We start from the raw sequence: 16,046 nt of genomic DNA, 5'->3' as shown, positions 1-16,046 counted from the left end.
TTTATATGGAAGTCGATAAATTGTTTCTTCCATATTTTATGTGAAATGGGAGTCCTATCTTCTGAGAAAAATATGTATTTGCATACGTTTTTATTTGATTATAGTACATTGGCTTTATACAGGGTGTCCCAAAAAAACGAAACCCAACTTTGAATGGCTGTAACTCGAAAAGTAATAGAGTTAAAAAATTTTGGAAGATCAGGATTTGTTTCCTATGTTTTTCTGCATCTCTCCACAAAAAATCAGACAGATCGATGTAGCCATAAGCGTTTGATAGAACTTTCAGTGACATGTGCTAAAATCGTACTTGCGCAAAGTTTTAGTAAGATCATTTTGAATACTTATTACGTTGTCTTGACATGTTTTCTTTTCGCTGTTTGACTTTTAGCGCATTTTCTCATTTATGAAAAAATGCACTATTGTGCTCGCCATGTCCGTCTGTCCGTCTGTCTGTCCGTCTGTCTGTCCGTTCGTGACTTCATGCTTTCGTCGGCGAGAAAATGCGCTCTCTGTCACTCACTGCAGTGAGTACTGAGTTCCATTTTTTGTATCTTTGGTAAGACAAAAACATGGCAATCTTTGGTGAGAGGCAATCATGACAATCTTTGGTGAGAGGCAATCATGACAATCTTTGGTGAGACACAATCATGACAATCTTTGGTGAGAGACAATCCTGTCTCTTATACACATCTAGATGTGTATAAGAGACAGGGGTGTTCCTTNAACCGAACAACTCATAAGTTCTTCAATACTGAACGGATCTGCTTGAAATTTGGAACAAAAGTATTTATTATCAATGCCCTGCGATATGAAAAATTACATATTTTTACATTATTTCGCTTCCAATTAAAACGAATAAACGATTTTTTTAGGCAACCGAGCAACTAATAAGTCGAGCAAAACTGAAGATCTGCTTGAAATTTGGAATATAAGTATATATTAAGAATGCCCTGAGATAGGAAAAATTAGAGACCATTATTAATTTAATTTAATTAAATAATTAATTGCTTAAATTAATTTAATAATAATTTAATTTAATTTAATTATTTATTTAAAAATTATTAACGATTATTAAAGAGTGCATTATTTGGTTTTTAATTAAAACGAATAAGCGTTATTTTTAAGCAACCGTACAACTCATGTCCTTCAAAACTGAACGGATCTACTGGAAATTTGGAATATAAGTATATATCTTTGACGTCCTGCGATAGGAAAAATTAGGGATTTTTACATTATTTCGTTTTTAATTAGAACGGAATAAACGTTATTTTTAAGCAACCGTACAGCTCATAAGTCATTCAAAACTGAACGGAGCAGGCGGCCAATTTTAGATTCAGATAATATCCCGATGGTAGATGGCAGGCATTAGGTAGATTATAGATAGGCCTAGGTAGATTATAGGTATATTATAGATTAGATATTATAGATATAATATACATAGGCATATTATAGATTAGATTATAGATAGGTAGATAGGCATTATAGAGTCGTGCATTAATAACCTCGATATGTGTCTCGCGAAATGATATAAAATAGCTAATATTAGCACAAATGAACATTCTTAACTAGCTCGGTGATGAAAATTTCTGGGAAAATTGCATTTTGTGCTGAAAACCAAAAGCGTCCATCTGAAAATGTACAATTTTTTATATATCCATCATATGATAACCAGGGAAACATCCAAACATCCTAACACTTCAAAGACACGTGGATATATATATATTATCTATGCGTAAATCGTCAGTGGCACAATTTCACATATCTTGAAACTCATAGGTGATTCGCTATACAACAACTTTTTCAGTGCACTTGATTCCTGTTGAAATGTATTTTCCGTGCTGCCGTGCCAACGCCATCGACCACAGCCAAACAGAGCTTTAAGTCACCATAGCTACAACTAAACCTTCACAAAGACATCACATTTCAGTTGCGTAGAAGAGTCGGGCTCGGTCGGTCTTTAACAATACTGTTGTACGGATTTGTCGTGTACACTGTACATCTCTATCGTGCACAGCTCGATCAGGTTTGAATGTCTTTCTGTGGCCTATTGAATTAAAATCATTGTAAAATGAGTAAATCTTATATGTCACGACGAGATAATAATGATTCTAAAATATATACGCAAAATTAATTTATTGACGTACATACAATATTAACATCTTGTGTGAATTTAATTTTCGAATGTCATTCCTGTCCCGCATTTCCAGTTAATATTATTCTTTTGTGAGAAGTTTTGTGCTTCCGAAAAAATATTTTACTAAATAAATTAGAGGCAGAAGATATTTCTTTGGGTTCATACCTTATTAATGATAATATTTTGAACCATACAATTTAATTAATTCGGTTTCAGAGAAAAGGAGATGATTGAAACTTATAACATTATTTCAGTTGAACTTTGAGTTGATGGCACTTCAAAGTCCAATTTATTCCAAAACTGTCTCTGAGGTTTGATGGTGTGTTTCAGTCACAGTCTTGATGTTTACACTATTTTCAGCTATTTTGTTCGTCCATTAAATTCGTCATGGCAACGACGGGGGACCGCGGAGCAACCAATGGTGGTGATGGGTGCAGCGACAACATCGGTGACGGCAAAATGCCCCCTCCCTCTGACTCCATCGAAGCGTTGTATGGTAAGCATCCCTTACATCACAATTTTGTTGTAAAGCACGTTGCACACATCTTAAGTGGCTGCTAATAACGGTGTTTTTTTTTGCGGATATTCACATGAAGATGGTGCAATCGTAGTATATGCTATAAATTGCAATAAAATGAGTATAACTTTCTTTAGGCTTTATCCGATTATTATTTACAACTGCATCGCGGATCCTCAATTGTGAAAAAGTTTTGGATGTGAAATGTTTGCCGTGCGCTTGAAAAATCATTTAAACCACCCATAGGTCATTTTCTGCTCTCAATTTCAACTGAGATACCACTCAGAAATTTATTATATTTAAGAATTATGAATGCTATATTGAGCTCTACAATGGCGAACTGCAAGTCAGACGGTAATTTCAATCAAGTTGAGCATAAATGGAAACTTTTTTCGAATGCAGGCATTATTCCTTCGTTTTTTGGTAGCTCATGAGACATGAACTTGTAGTCAAATTGATTTTGTCTGTTTATAATATTCTATAAACTTAATTTGATCTTCATCAAAACAATACTTATTTTAAGTGGATATGGTGCAGTTAGTACCTATTGTTTTCATATAAATTTACTTTAGAAAATATGAGAAACTGAACAAAATCAACAAATATTTGTCCCCGTAACTGACGTATGATTCGATTGATTAGGTTTGGCCTATAAACGAGAAAATATACTCGACCTTCAAAACATTTTTTTAAATCAAAGCTTGAGTTGACACATGTGTTTTTAACCAAGTAGTTTGAGAACTCATGGTGCAAACGTCGACAATTAATATAAACAAATATAATAAACAATTTGTATTGAGAATGAAATGTCCGAAATACCTTTCAATACCGAGACAACTAATCATTAATTACTTATGAATTGTCTGGGAATTTATTACTTTCGGAATTTTGAATCCTAATTGGAAAGAATGCAAATAAAAAGAAAGTAAATAGGAAACTGTGTATTCAGAGATTCCTGAAATGAAATGCCATTAACGAATCATTTGTTACCACTTTTTCAATGATAAAAATTTACTTTTATTTAGTTTAAATGCAGATTGAAAAAATTAGTATCATGTGTTACATTACTCCATGTATACGCAATGTGAGTCACTGAACAGAGTTTTTAACTGGCGAATTATTAAATTTTCGAGAACAAGGGCCAAACATACGCTCACATATCTCCTGATTTCAGATTCATGCATCACTAAAGAGGTGAGCAAAGTTTGGTTCTAATTAAAATATTGTCAACTATTTCATGTTTCAGATGAAATGCGGAAAATGATGCCAAAAAGCCCGCTTCCCCAGCATTTGTGAGATTTTGCTCGGCAACTTCTTAATAACCCGGACAATGGTTTGGAAAATTACGACTGGAGCGAAGAATAATGAAGACGAAAGATATGTTTTTGATGCATGTCTACAACATCATCTGGATAAGAGCAATTGTGGAAGGAAGAATCGATGCCTGTAGTTGGATGTTGAATATTTCCAAATGAATTAAAAATAATAATAACAATTAATAATGAAGGTAATGAATTAGTTATTGGCTGATAATTTTCTTCAATTACTAAGAGAATCACTTAAACGCAAAATTTCCCCCAATCAAATATTTAGTTAATATCATTCAGCTGCCATTAGATTTGTTATAAAGAAAAGAAAATATAAACAAAATTTTCGACGATGATAGACTTACTCCGTTAATGTAACACAAAATACCATAATAGCTCGGCCATCAAGCAATGCCTGTAAACTTGCAAATTCTATACTAACTCGGACGCAACCTCAGCCGAGCTTCTCTTTGCAAGGACCTCAGTTTTCTCAGTTTTCAAAGACCTCAGTTTTCTACACTAATAAATACTACAGCAATAAATAAAGAGAATAACGAAAATACCTCAGCATAAGACCGTTGGAATAATATTGAACGATTGCTCTCCTTAAATGCGTCATATTCTGAAGTCATTGACCAACAATATATACATAACAATGACAGCAAATTTAAAATCTCACCCTGCATTTGAGATAACACTTCCAACTTAAGAATTAATAATAATTGTGCTATGTGTTCATTTCATTACCAGCGAGAAGTGAAATTTATTATTTAGAAATGACAAAGGTAAATGAATTGACTGCAAAAATAGATAGTTTTCAATCATAAAAGAAGTTAAAAGGTTAAAACAAGCTTGGCAACTTTAAACATTATTATGTACACGTATCTATATCAGTATTCATTAGATATTTTCAAGTTTATTTTTCAATACTTTTTTGCGGTCTTTTCGAGTGGCAGAACAGGCCGACGACGATGGGTGGCTAGGCCCATGGAGACGACGCCTTCGTTAAAGTCACGGCGCTTCATCTATTACAAATTTCAATGATTTCAGATTGTCAGTATCAAATAAAATATCGATCATTGTTCAACAGAATTTTAATTGATTAATAACGAATAATAAGTATTTTTGATGTAATGGTTTGATATATCTCGGCTGCTGTCTGACTTCCGTGTCTCGGAAACCAGCCAGCCTAATTGGGCGAGTTTCTTTACAGCTGTTGTTCATTTTGCTTTAAAATGACTGGTCTTCAAACTTTAATACACCGCGGCTACAGTATTTGTTCCACCTTTCATTACATAAAATATGAATATAATATGAATGATTTTGTCAAATTTCATCTGAATGGGTTTCTATAAAACCAAGTATTTAGAAAAAAAAGAAAGTTCCTGGCTCAATGATATTCTAAATATTTCATTGAGGTTGATGTTAGGAAAACTAACTGCTGTACTGAGGCCCACTTTAGTAGCTGGTCTGAAACAATATCCAGAGAGTTGATGTCCTTATCCATAAAGTATTTTTCGAGTTTCAACTTATAAATTAAGTGGAACCGGAGAATAATATGATAATTAGTTCAGTCTTCATTTATAAGGTTATAATTTCTATGTAGCAGGATGCGATCTATCCTGATTTATGAATTCTGTCAGCGCATTTAAGAATGACGTGGCGTAACTTTGATATCAGGGTTGCCGAACACCGACAGGAGTTATCTTTCTGATCTTCTGCTTGCTCATTCGCCGCACTCTGCCGTGTGCCTTCACTTTAATATAATAAATAAACGATATGCACACAGACTGTGCAAAACAATATATGCAACTCAGACCGTGTGCGAGAGCGATTTTAAGCTTACTGATTAACACTCTTTTTCTTCGAATTGAAGGATTTTGCAATTTGTGCCGATGTTTTTACAGAAACCATATCGCAAAAAGGCTTGCAAGTCTCATCCATTTGAAATTGACAATCGTGTTGTTTTTTTGTCCCGTAGTGATTTTTCTGGAAATTTGGTTTCATTTCGTGTAAATTAATTTTCTTCCATGTAAATTTGGCTCTTCTCGAATTAATCGTACATATATTCTCTAAATTTTTTATCTAATGATGGGGCTAGTCTCCGAAAAGTTTTCGATGAAAATGTGGTGAATTTATTTGGCGCTTTCTTTGCTATTAAATTCTTCGTGAGGCAGACCAATGATGCAGATACTCGCTACATTTGTTTATGCACCATTCACTTTGGCTTGACATGGCTGTCGTTGTACTAAGTATATATAATTATTAATGTAAACAGTGGTGCAAAAAGTTTTAGTGTGATATTTCACTGTCTTAAATACGTTTTTCGACCAAGTTGCTCAGTCGATGAGTCCCTTAAAATTTGTGCAATTTTCGTCTCTATAGAATAAAGAATAATTAAAATGATTACCGAAAAAAGGAGCTTATTACCCTACAGTAAAAATCAATTAATTATTGCATTGTAGACAGTATTTAGTATTCATTATCTGTCAGGGTATTGGTATCCCTCTAGTACGTGCGCCGTGTGATCAAACGAGTCAATCCTGTAATTGTAGGAGTAGCCAATGTGGGCACGGAGACCGTATGCCTCCTTCACAGGGGCGCTAGGGGCGCTAATACCTTCGTAGGTGCTGCGCCGTATCTTAACCAAGTAAGGTCGCGCTGACTTGAACCATCGATATGCTGACAAGCCCTGTTGAGGCCGTCTCCCCTCTAAGACCATTATACAATTTTAGAGTTTCTGGATATCTCCGCCTACAAGGTTTCATTACACCTTGTAAAACAGTTTTAGAAATTTTTTAATAAGAAGCACTGACATTCATCGTTTGATTCGCCTTGAGATTAGGTCAAGCCTAGTAGCGAATGACAAACGGACCAATATAGTGCAGAGCCCCAGCTCTATATGGTGCACTTGAATTAAATATTTAATTTTCATTGGAACATATGTTGCACTAGAATTTCTATTTATCGCCTGTAGTGAGCAAATAATGAAACCATACATCGTTTGTTCGCAGTGCACGATTAAAGAGTGGAATGAATTTTAATAATCTTGTGCTGAAGGGGGCTAGCGGAATGTGATGGAATTAAAATTTATTCCTCGATTTGTTCTACAAGCCGTTTCAGGTTTGACCCCATCTAACATAAAGGTTGATGGCCTGGGTCGGCTAACAATTGGCAAGGGCTAACAATAGGCACATAAAAAAATTGGCAGCATGATAACACACGGTAAGTAATCATGTTTTGAATAATTTAATCTGAGATACAGCTCACAATCATATTATATGGTTTTATTTGAACTATTCTTTAAAGATTGCTGCTTAATTTACATTACAATTCATTGAATAGCCTTCGTAATGTGGTAGATGTTGATGAGTTTGATGGTTACACCGGTGACCGTCGTCGCGATTATGAAGAAGACACTGATGCACAAGCAACACGTCCTCCTGCGGCACATCCCGAAAACCATCTGAAATGTGAATAAGCGAATAATATACAAATTGGAACCTAACTTTATGTAACACTGTCGGTTGATTCTCCGTCATGCGTCATGTGAGCTCTTAATAAAATCCACAGGAGTACTAATTACGTACTTTCGTCTACTTTCTATTAAAATAAACAGCAAGCAGATGGTTGAAATCATAACTGATGGTCAGAGGGAGAGACTTCCGAGGAGAATGGAAGTTTCGAGTCAACAGCCCTGTAATACATGAAATAGCTATAGTTCGTGGTAAGTTCCGGTCCGCATTTCAGTAATACCGTAATTGTTGTCGGGTTATCCGCTATTTTGTCATTTAAAGACGAATTCATTACTCTTTACAAATGTAAGTAATTCATGCTCGTAAAATTGTATATAGCCAAAATGGCAGATATTTTAAACTTACAAGAACTTTAAACTGGAGAACTGTTTCCTTATAAGAAGGTGATGACTGTCGTTCTCACCTTATTTTTATATAATTTTTCTTATTTGAGCTAGTTAAGAGGTCGCTCAGTTCCTTTCAAATCTATTTATATGATTCCTTTCTTGGTAAACATCATCTCGCGATGAAAGTGAAGTCCTCAAATGACAACTTTTGAGTCAGAAACATTTCTAGGAACTGATGCTAATTAAAGTTTCTTCTGTTTGGAGAAATTTTTAAAATTGAAGGAATCTTCCTTAAACATAGGTGGCCGCCAAGTCTTCAAAGCCGTCCATTCCTCCTTCAACCCTCTCAAATACTCGTCCCAGGCCTATACAGTACTTTCAAAAAAGTTACGAGATCGTAATTTCTTCAGCCAATCATTGACGGCCTTTCAAGCAAAATCCACCAATCATAGCCAAGAAAATATATCGTTAGTACTTACGTTCACTTAGCGATTTTTGAAAGTATGGCCTCTGGGTCATTCCGCATTGGTTTACGATGGCTTAGCACCGCCAAACTCGTGGGGTTAAGGTTATGACGTTAAAATTGAGGTTAGAAACGTTTGGGTTACGTCCTGACAAGTCAAGTTCAATTCGTTCTTAATTAATTTTTGAACCACATTGTTCTATCGAACGGGTAAATCAATTTGTGCTCCTTTACCCATTTTTGTCCCAGTCTTTTCCCGGTATAGAGAAGTGAGTCACAGTGACTCATTTATTTGATAGTCGTTAAGCGCAATGCATCGCCGGATTAGCTGAAATTCAAATTACTAAAAAGCATATTACACGCAATAGCAATATTTACGCACGTGTGACACTGTGAAGTTGATGAACTATAACGAAGGCACCGAAATAATATGCTTACTACTAAGTTCAATAATTGCTGGTACATACATGTGAGAACTGCGGATGTACAACTGCATGGGTGCACAATAACTAATGCAGCCCGAAGTTATGTGTAAGGGTAGTGCTTGTTGTTGATGAATATGTCAGATGTTCTACAGCTGGTGATGGGGTTAGTTTTAAACTTGTTAAGTGTTAGTTTATTTGCTAAGACATTTATTTTCGAATGTATTTAGCTCTTTGAGGGCAAGTTATATATATGTTGTGCTGCTTTTATATGCATGGGTTATAATGTCCTGCGGTAATTTGTGTTATATCATCTGCAACTGTAATGTAATCTGTGCTAGGGAGTGGTTGGAGGTCGTGGATTTAGAAGTAGTATAATTTAGGGAAAGACAAGCTACTTGGGGGTCGCTCGTGTGTAGTTGCAAAGGAGGACCTATTTGGTTGCATATCCTATGGATGCTGTTCTGTTTGTGTTAGTGTAATTTGTAAAGCAACATTGGCGATTGATTTGTATTGAAGTTAGGTTCAAAACTGCAAGTGCACGTCTTACCTCCATTACGACAATATGCCAAAGACTGCAGGACCAAGCAATTACTTTATTTTGGGGGTTCTGGTTGCGACCAGAAGAATGTGCCTCATTCCACGCGGCGTTGGGAGGTTGCACATTAAGAGGATTGTTTGAAGAAGCTCCACCATTATCGACACCACCGAATTTAGCGCCCCCGCCGCCTTCGCCACCACCGTCACCCACATCACCGCCTTCGCCACCACGATTAGCGGCCCCACTGTAGTCCTCCATCGATGCCGTGAGAAATTTGATGAACTGAAAGAAACTACAAAAAACTAATTGGAACATTTCGAGTGAGACTGCCTGGTCACAATTTAATCATCGTGCTTAACAGCATGAGGAAGAGTCAGTCTTGCAAAAAGTTAAACACCCATTACTAGTCTACTTTAAAAGTAGAGTTTAATTACAAACGTACAAATCTCTTCATCCTGAACAGAAAATTGAATCTATTGAATCTTCTGACTTTACAAATGAAGCATTATTGATTTACTTGTTGAAAATTTATTCAAACCGTTATTGAATAAAATACATTTATTCGTACATTCGTAAATGTCTTATTGAATATCTTAATGATCCGATTACTATAAGTGGCCAAATAGCTGGACAACAGAAAAAGACATTAACTCTTAATAGTTCAATTAATAAGGCCCGATGAGTATACAAGAGTAGACGGGAATTTTTTGGAAAGAAGCTTAAGTGACACCATTATTCAAAAAAGGCGACACGAGTAGCCCTGGTAACTATCGCCCGTCAGTCTTACAAGTGTTGTTTGTAGGATTGTGGAATCTGTTTTCTGTTGTGAGGAAAATTTGATCCGATCACTTGACAGTTAACCATCTTTTATCAGACTTTCAAAATGGTTCTATACCAGGCAATTTTGTACCACTAACCGCTTGTGTGACTTCAATGATTAGGTTCATTTGCTGGACGAATGGGAAGCAGTGGATTAAGTGTTTTTCGATTTTGACAAAGCATTCGACAATGTTCCGCACGAGCGGCTGTTGCGTACAGTAAAGTCCTTGGAAATAGAGAGCAATGTACTGCAATGGATCTGACAATTTTAGTACATATACAATTCGTGTTGGTATTAAAAGTACCATATCAGACTGAGCAATAGTGCACAGCCGCGAGCCGGGCCTATTCTATTCGTCATCGGGCCTCTTTTATTCGTTGCGTTGGCAAACGATCTGCCAAAAGCCATGTCCAGCTTGTGTTCGATGTATGCTCCATGGCGTCACTAAAGTTTAAAATACAGTGAAGGGTGCGCCGAAAAAGTATAGTTGCAAGACGCTCTTGACAGTTTAGCTGACTTGGCTGATACGTGGCAGTTGCGTTTTAATGCTAGCAAGTGTAAAGTAATTCACTTCAGTCTTTTATTTGTATATATATGTGGATTATTTTTGAGATTGGCAGATTAAAGTAGACATCCGTGTTGGGAAGGTGAAACAAAAATAACTGTCAAAAATAACTGTAAGCAAACTGAAACATGAAAAAATACCTACCTGTAAGTGGTAACTGGTAACAACAAATAACAACTAACATGTTGACACTAGTAACAGGCTGAGGTTGACAACATTACACTGTAATCTTTCGTACAGTTTTATTCTGTAATTTATATTCTGTATGTATCATGCTGGTTTTTAAATAATATTTAATACTATTAAGTAAAATCTAAAGGCTTCATCTATAAATGTAGCGGTAGCGCTGTAGCGGTAAAACCTCGTATCGCTACTTAAATATGTAGCGGGCGCCACCGCTACCGCTCCATTGCCTTAAATGTAGCGTCGCTACCGCTACTGAAAATGTAGCGGCCGCTAGTAGCGGCCGCTACATGTTGTGCGCTACTGCCCACCTCTGTCTTTAGGCTATATTAGATTAATATTTACAACTTCATCGCGGATCCTCAATTGTGAAATAGTTTAGGATGTAAAATGCTTGCTGTGCGCCTAAGAAAAAACTTCATCTAAACCACCCATAGGTCATCTCCGCTCACAATTTCGACTGAGATTCTCTCTCAATGCTAATTATAGTTTGTGAATTATGAATGCTATATTGAGCTCTACAGTGGAGAACTGTAAAGAAAGACGTTTATTTCAAGTAAGTTGAACATAAATGGGAACTTTATTTGCCTTGCTCCTTTGTTTTTAGAGCTCTTGAGAAATGAACTTTCAATCAGCTTGATTTTGTCTGTTTATAATATTCTATAAACTTAAGTTGACCTTCATATTCTATAAACTCAAGTTGACCTTCATTAAAACAATCCCTAGGTTAAGGCTGCTAATAACGGTGTTTATAGTCAGCATTAGTCAGGATGTGATTTAGTAACTAATGCTTTCATATAAATCAACGTTAGAAAATATTAGAAAATGACCAAAAAATAAATTTCCTCGTAACTCTATTGATTAGGTTTGGCCTATAACCGAGAATATAAATATATTCGACCTTTTTTGCGCATTTTCTCATTTATGGAAAAAAACGCGCTGTTGTCATGTCCGTCTGTCTGTCCGTCTGTCTGCGACTTTACGTTGCCGAGTATCCATGATACTCGGCAACGAGAAAATGCGCTCTCTGTCACTCACTGCAGTGAGTACTGATAAATTTTATATATATTTCGAATATATCTAATAATATATTCGAAAACATTTTTTATATCAAAGCTTGTGTCGACACTTGTGTCTTTAACCAAGTAGTTTGAGAACTTATGCTGCAAACGTCGACAATTAAAATAAGCAAATATAATAAACAATTTGTATTGAGAATGAAATGTCAGAAATATCTTTCGAAACCGAGACAACTAATCATGAACTGATTATGAATTATCTGGGAATTTCTTACTTTCAAAATTTAGAATCACAATTAGAATGAATGCATTATTAAATGCAGTAGCTGATCGCATGCGTAACGTATTAAATGCAGTAGCTGATCGCATGCGTGACGTATTAAATGCAGTAGCTGATCGCATGCGTGAAGTGTACTTAAGCCAACAACTCATGCAAGGCTCTATCGTCAGCGCATTCAAGGTCTTCTGCTAGACTCCTGCGTCTTGGAATGATTTTCTCGAAATGAACCGGGAGAACCGGGATGCGACTAGAAATTACCGGGACAGAGGGCAGAATATGTCCCTGAATAAACGTATGAACCGGGACATGACATGTGTCCCAGACTTTAAAACTTGTGTCCCGGTAATTATGAAACGATACGAGACGATTGATATGAAGCGATCCGTGACGTAACGAGGAGAGAATTGTCAAGAAATATCAAGGCAAAATAAGGTATTCCTTGCTACGCAAAAATAAAATAAAACATTCCGAACGCGCGGTTGAGGGATAACAAGGTGACCCTTAATTGTTAATGAGCAGTAGCCAGTCATGGGCAAATTCGGTGACATTTGGCTGTCAAACTAATTTGTCAGACAAATTCGTGGGCAGATTTGGCGATGAATGGCTGAATATTTGGTGGATGATGTTTTTGTTGGATGATGTTTTTGCATGACTAGAACCATACAAATTCAGTACGCTTGATGGCATCATAGGCAGTCGGTGACGCATTCTCGATCGGTTAGCCGCACAGTAGAGGGCGCAAGCCGGAGGCCAGACTTGCCCAAACTTAAACGTACTTCATATTCCTTTCCGTAGGTAAGAACACTAGAGGGCATAGCAGCCTATGAAATCAACTGCACTAAACCGTAGCTTCGCACGCCCACACCCACCAGTTAAGCATGTTCAAGGTAATCATGGCCATACTGTATCTGGCCAAACCTCTTCCGGCCTAACCTTTTCTGGCCTTACCTACACAAAGTGCAATATTTCTCAACTTAACACCAATCTGAGCGGACCAAACCTCAATGGCTGCAGGAAGATAGAAAGGCGGTTCATAGTGTGTAGTTACATTCAATCATTGGCTACAAGATGGTTGTGAGCCGGAACAGCGTGAAGATCGAGGTTAATCCAGAAGAGGTTAGGTCGGAGTAGGTGAGGCCGTATGCGGAATCGCCTGCTTATGCGCGAGCATCGGTGCATGCTTATGGGCATCGGCTGAAGACCTACATCGCTATTGTCTTTAAGCAGTGCGTCATTGGTTTGGATTACGGTGCTCCAGCGACGTCCGCGACTTCTAGATCTGTGGCCGAGTGTAGTTACATATTGCATCCTGAGGCTGGGCGTTGGCTTCAGTGCTTTCATGTACAAAAGATAAATTTGTGACCAACGTTACAACTATCTTATTGTGTAAAAAAACTTTTCATCATCATATTAGAACCATATTGTGACCTCTCAATCCATTTGCAAACTTATCACGAATTGTTTGAACTTATGGACCAAAGTTGCCTCTAACAGGATAAACTTTGTCTCACCGTTTAAAACCATTTGAAGCCTATATGTGTATTGACTATTGTGTGCTGTAAAGGGGGCTCTCACAATAAGAGTAAAGGAGGCCCTCACAATAAAATATATTATTAGATCTTTGCTAAAACTACGTTTTAAATACAGATCCTTTGCGTGCGTTGTTCCCGTTTGACACGCTATATGCAACTAAAGCTTTGAGTCATTAAAGCATGCATCCGGCAGATCGAAAACCTTATCTCCCAGTCGAGACCTCGCTGCCATGCTATAGATTCTCATGTAAACATGGAGCTGCTTAATTAGTGCATAAAACATGTGCACGAGATAGCTAGTACTAATTCCCACCATTGCAAAACTGGAATGAATAGCTGAATTGATTTGTTACTTTCATAATAAGTACTGAAATTTGTGCAAATAATCAGTATTATATGTGAGCTCTATTTGTGGAATAGATAGATATTAATAACGAAACACTCGTTGACATGTAAACTAATGTGTCGAATCAGTAATGAAATACAAACCTATCTGCAGCCACACAATTTTCTCTCTGTGCTAAGCGAAAACTTCCTGTTAATATCATTTAATTCCAGTTAACATCTTAATGTAAGACCTGAGAAGCCAATATAAGGCCCCCTGCTTCGTACGCCGTGAAATCCCCACAGCAGCTTTATTGGTCTTCGCTTTGAATCATGTATAGGAATTGGTACAAATTTTAACGTTGCAAGCAGTGTAACTAAGGGAAAAATGTGAATACTTATATATACTTTATAAAATGTGAATCCGCATACTTCATTTAGTAACAATATCGAGTAAGTTGCTTTTCCATCAGGCTTCTGTCATTGGGTTGATTTTCGGTTTCAATTTAACGAGTATCCCTGGAATTGATTTCCAAATACATTTCAGCGCTGAAGCTGCGCCGTGAGTAATACATCTCTCCGATGGATATAATGTGAATATTTACCTCCAAATATGTATCGACGATGCAGAAATCCTCAATATGATCCAAGCTTTGAACATAGTAGCATTGATTTCCGGAAACTTGGTTTTGCTCGAGATCTGATCGGTTTGCTGATATAATTACGAAGCAGTAATATGANACATGTAGATGTGTATAAGAGACAGGTATACAAGAGTAGACGGGAATTTTTTGGAAAGAAACTCAAGTGACACCATTGTTCAAAAAAAGTGACACTAGTAGCCCCAGCAACTATCGCCCCGTCAGTCTTACATGTGTTGTTTGTAGGGTTATGGAATCTGTTGTGAGGAAAATATTGATCGATCATTTGACAGTTAACCATCTCTTATCAGACGGTCAACATGGCTCTATACCATGCAGATTTGTACCACTAACCGCTTGTGTGACTTCAATGATTGGGCTCATTGGATGAATGAGAAGCAGTGGATTAAGCGTTCTTCGATTTTTGACAAAGCATTCGACAATGTTCCGCACGAACGGCTGTTGCGTATAGTAAAGTTCTTGGAAATAGAGAGCAATCTACTGCAATGGATCTGAGAATTTCTAGTACATATACCATTCGTGTCAGTATTAAAAGTACTCTATCAGACTGTGCAAAAGTCAGCACAGCGGCATGGCAGGGTGGCCCAGTGGTTACAGTTCAGAGTACCAAGATTGGCGCAGAGAGGCGCGGGTTCGACCCCAGCTCTGTGCGCCAGTTTCTGGTCAGAAACGGCAAGGAGGCCGGGCGGTTAAGCACAGCAGAATTGGAGCTGTGAGTTCGAGACCGCAAGAAGCTGTGGATGTTCTGCAATGTTAAGAATCGGCGACAGGCTCACGGCCTACTAACGCTGAAACCGCTATTATTATTATTATTATTATGTCGGGCCTGTCTATTCGTCATCGGGCCTCTTTTATTCGTTGCGTTTACAAACGATCTGCCATAAGCTGTGTCCAGCGTGTGTTCGATGTATGCTGACATTACACAAGTTTGAAATACAGTAAAGGGTGCGCCAAAAAAGTATAGTTGCAAGACGCTCTTGACAGTTCAGCTGACTTGGCTGATACGTGGCAGTTGCGTTTTATAGTGCCAACAAGTGTAAAGTAATTCACCTTATTAAGAATAATGAATAGCAAGCAATTACAGTATGAGAAGTATGATTGTAGCAGGAGAGTGCATGATGTCTGAAAATTCGACAGTGGAAAAAATCTGGTAGTTTATGTCGACGAGGATACTGTAAAGCATATTGAAACAAAAAGTCAGCGAACCCAATAAAATGCTGGGACTGATTAGACACTCGTGCATGTACCTTGATGCAGAAATGATGAAGCCGTTGTTCGTCACTGGCGTGCGTCTATACCTTTAGTTTGAAAACGTCGTATGGACACGAAAATTTTTGAAAAGGACAAAATCTAACTACTAACAGAACAAGTACCTGCTGGAGGAATGGTTCAGCTAGAGATAGCTAGGCGGTGAC

At 37.3% G+C, this 16,046-nt stretch overlaps 1 protein-coding gene and 1 long non-coding RNA gene across 2 annotated transcripts; one reads left to right on the top strand and one right to left on the bottom strand.

Annotated features, from left to right (window-relative positions):
- The first annotated feature begins 1,940 nt into the window (after positions 1 to 1,940).
- LOC108677875 lies at positions 1,941 to 5,037 on the top strand. The gene is made up of 3 exons (XR_001931286.2): positions 1,941 to 2,023; positions 2,495 to 2,630; positions 3,898 to 5,037. It is a non-coding gene; the product is annotated as an uncharacterized LOC108677875 (long non-coding RNA).
- A 2,214-nt stretch (positions 5,038 to 7,251) lies between these two features.
- LOC125177958 (protein no-on-transient A-like) lies at positions 7,252 to 16,005 on the bottom strand. Its single transcript, XM_047880706.1, has 3 exons — positions 15,879 to 16,005; positions 9,301 to 9,538; positions 7,252 to 7,424 (listed from the first exon to the last, which is right to left on the bottom strand). The coding sequence occupies exons 2-3, from the start codon at positions 9,502 to 9,504 to the stop codon at positions 7,293 to 7,295; spliced, it is 336 nt and encodes a 111-aa protein (XP_047736662.1). The 5' UTR covers positions 9,505 to 9,538; positions 15,879 to 16,005; the 3' UTR covers positions 7,252 to 7,292.
- Between the last annotated feature and the right edge of the window lie 41 nt (positions 16,006 to 16,046).

The sequence above is a fragment of the Hyalella azteca genome, unplaced genomic scaffold, assembly GCF_000764305.2.
Source record: "Hyalella azteca isolate HAZT.00-mixed unplaced genomic scaffold, Hazt_2.0.2 contig679, whole genome shotgun sequence".
NCBI lineage: Eukaryota > Metazoa > Arthropoda > Malacostraca > Amphipoda > Hyalellidae > Hyalella > Hyalella azteca.
Note: the sequence above shows the minus strand (reverse complement) of the source record. Positions and strands in the feature narration are given on the sequence as shown.

Coding starts and splice junctions, on each gene's coding strand:
- LOC125177958 (XM_047880706.1), bottom strand. CDS start 9,504: ATGGAGGACTACAGTGGGGCCGCTAATCGTGGTGGCGAAGGCGGTGAT. Junction 7,425..9,300: donor ACCAGAACCCCCAAAATAAA/GTAATTGCTTGG, acceptor TTCACATTTCAG/ATGGTTTTCGGGATGTGCCG.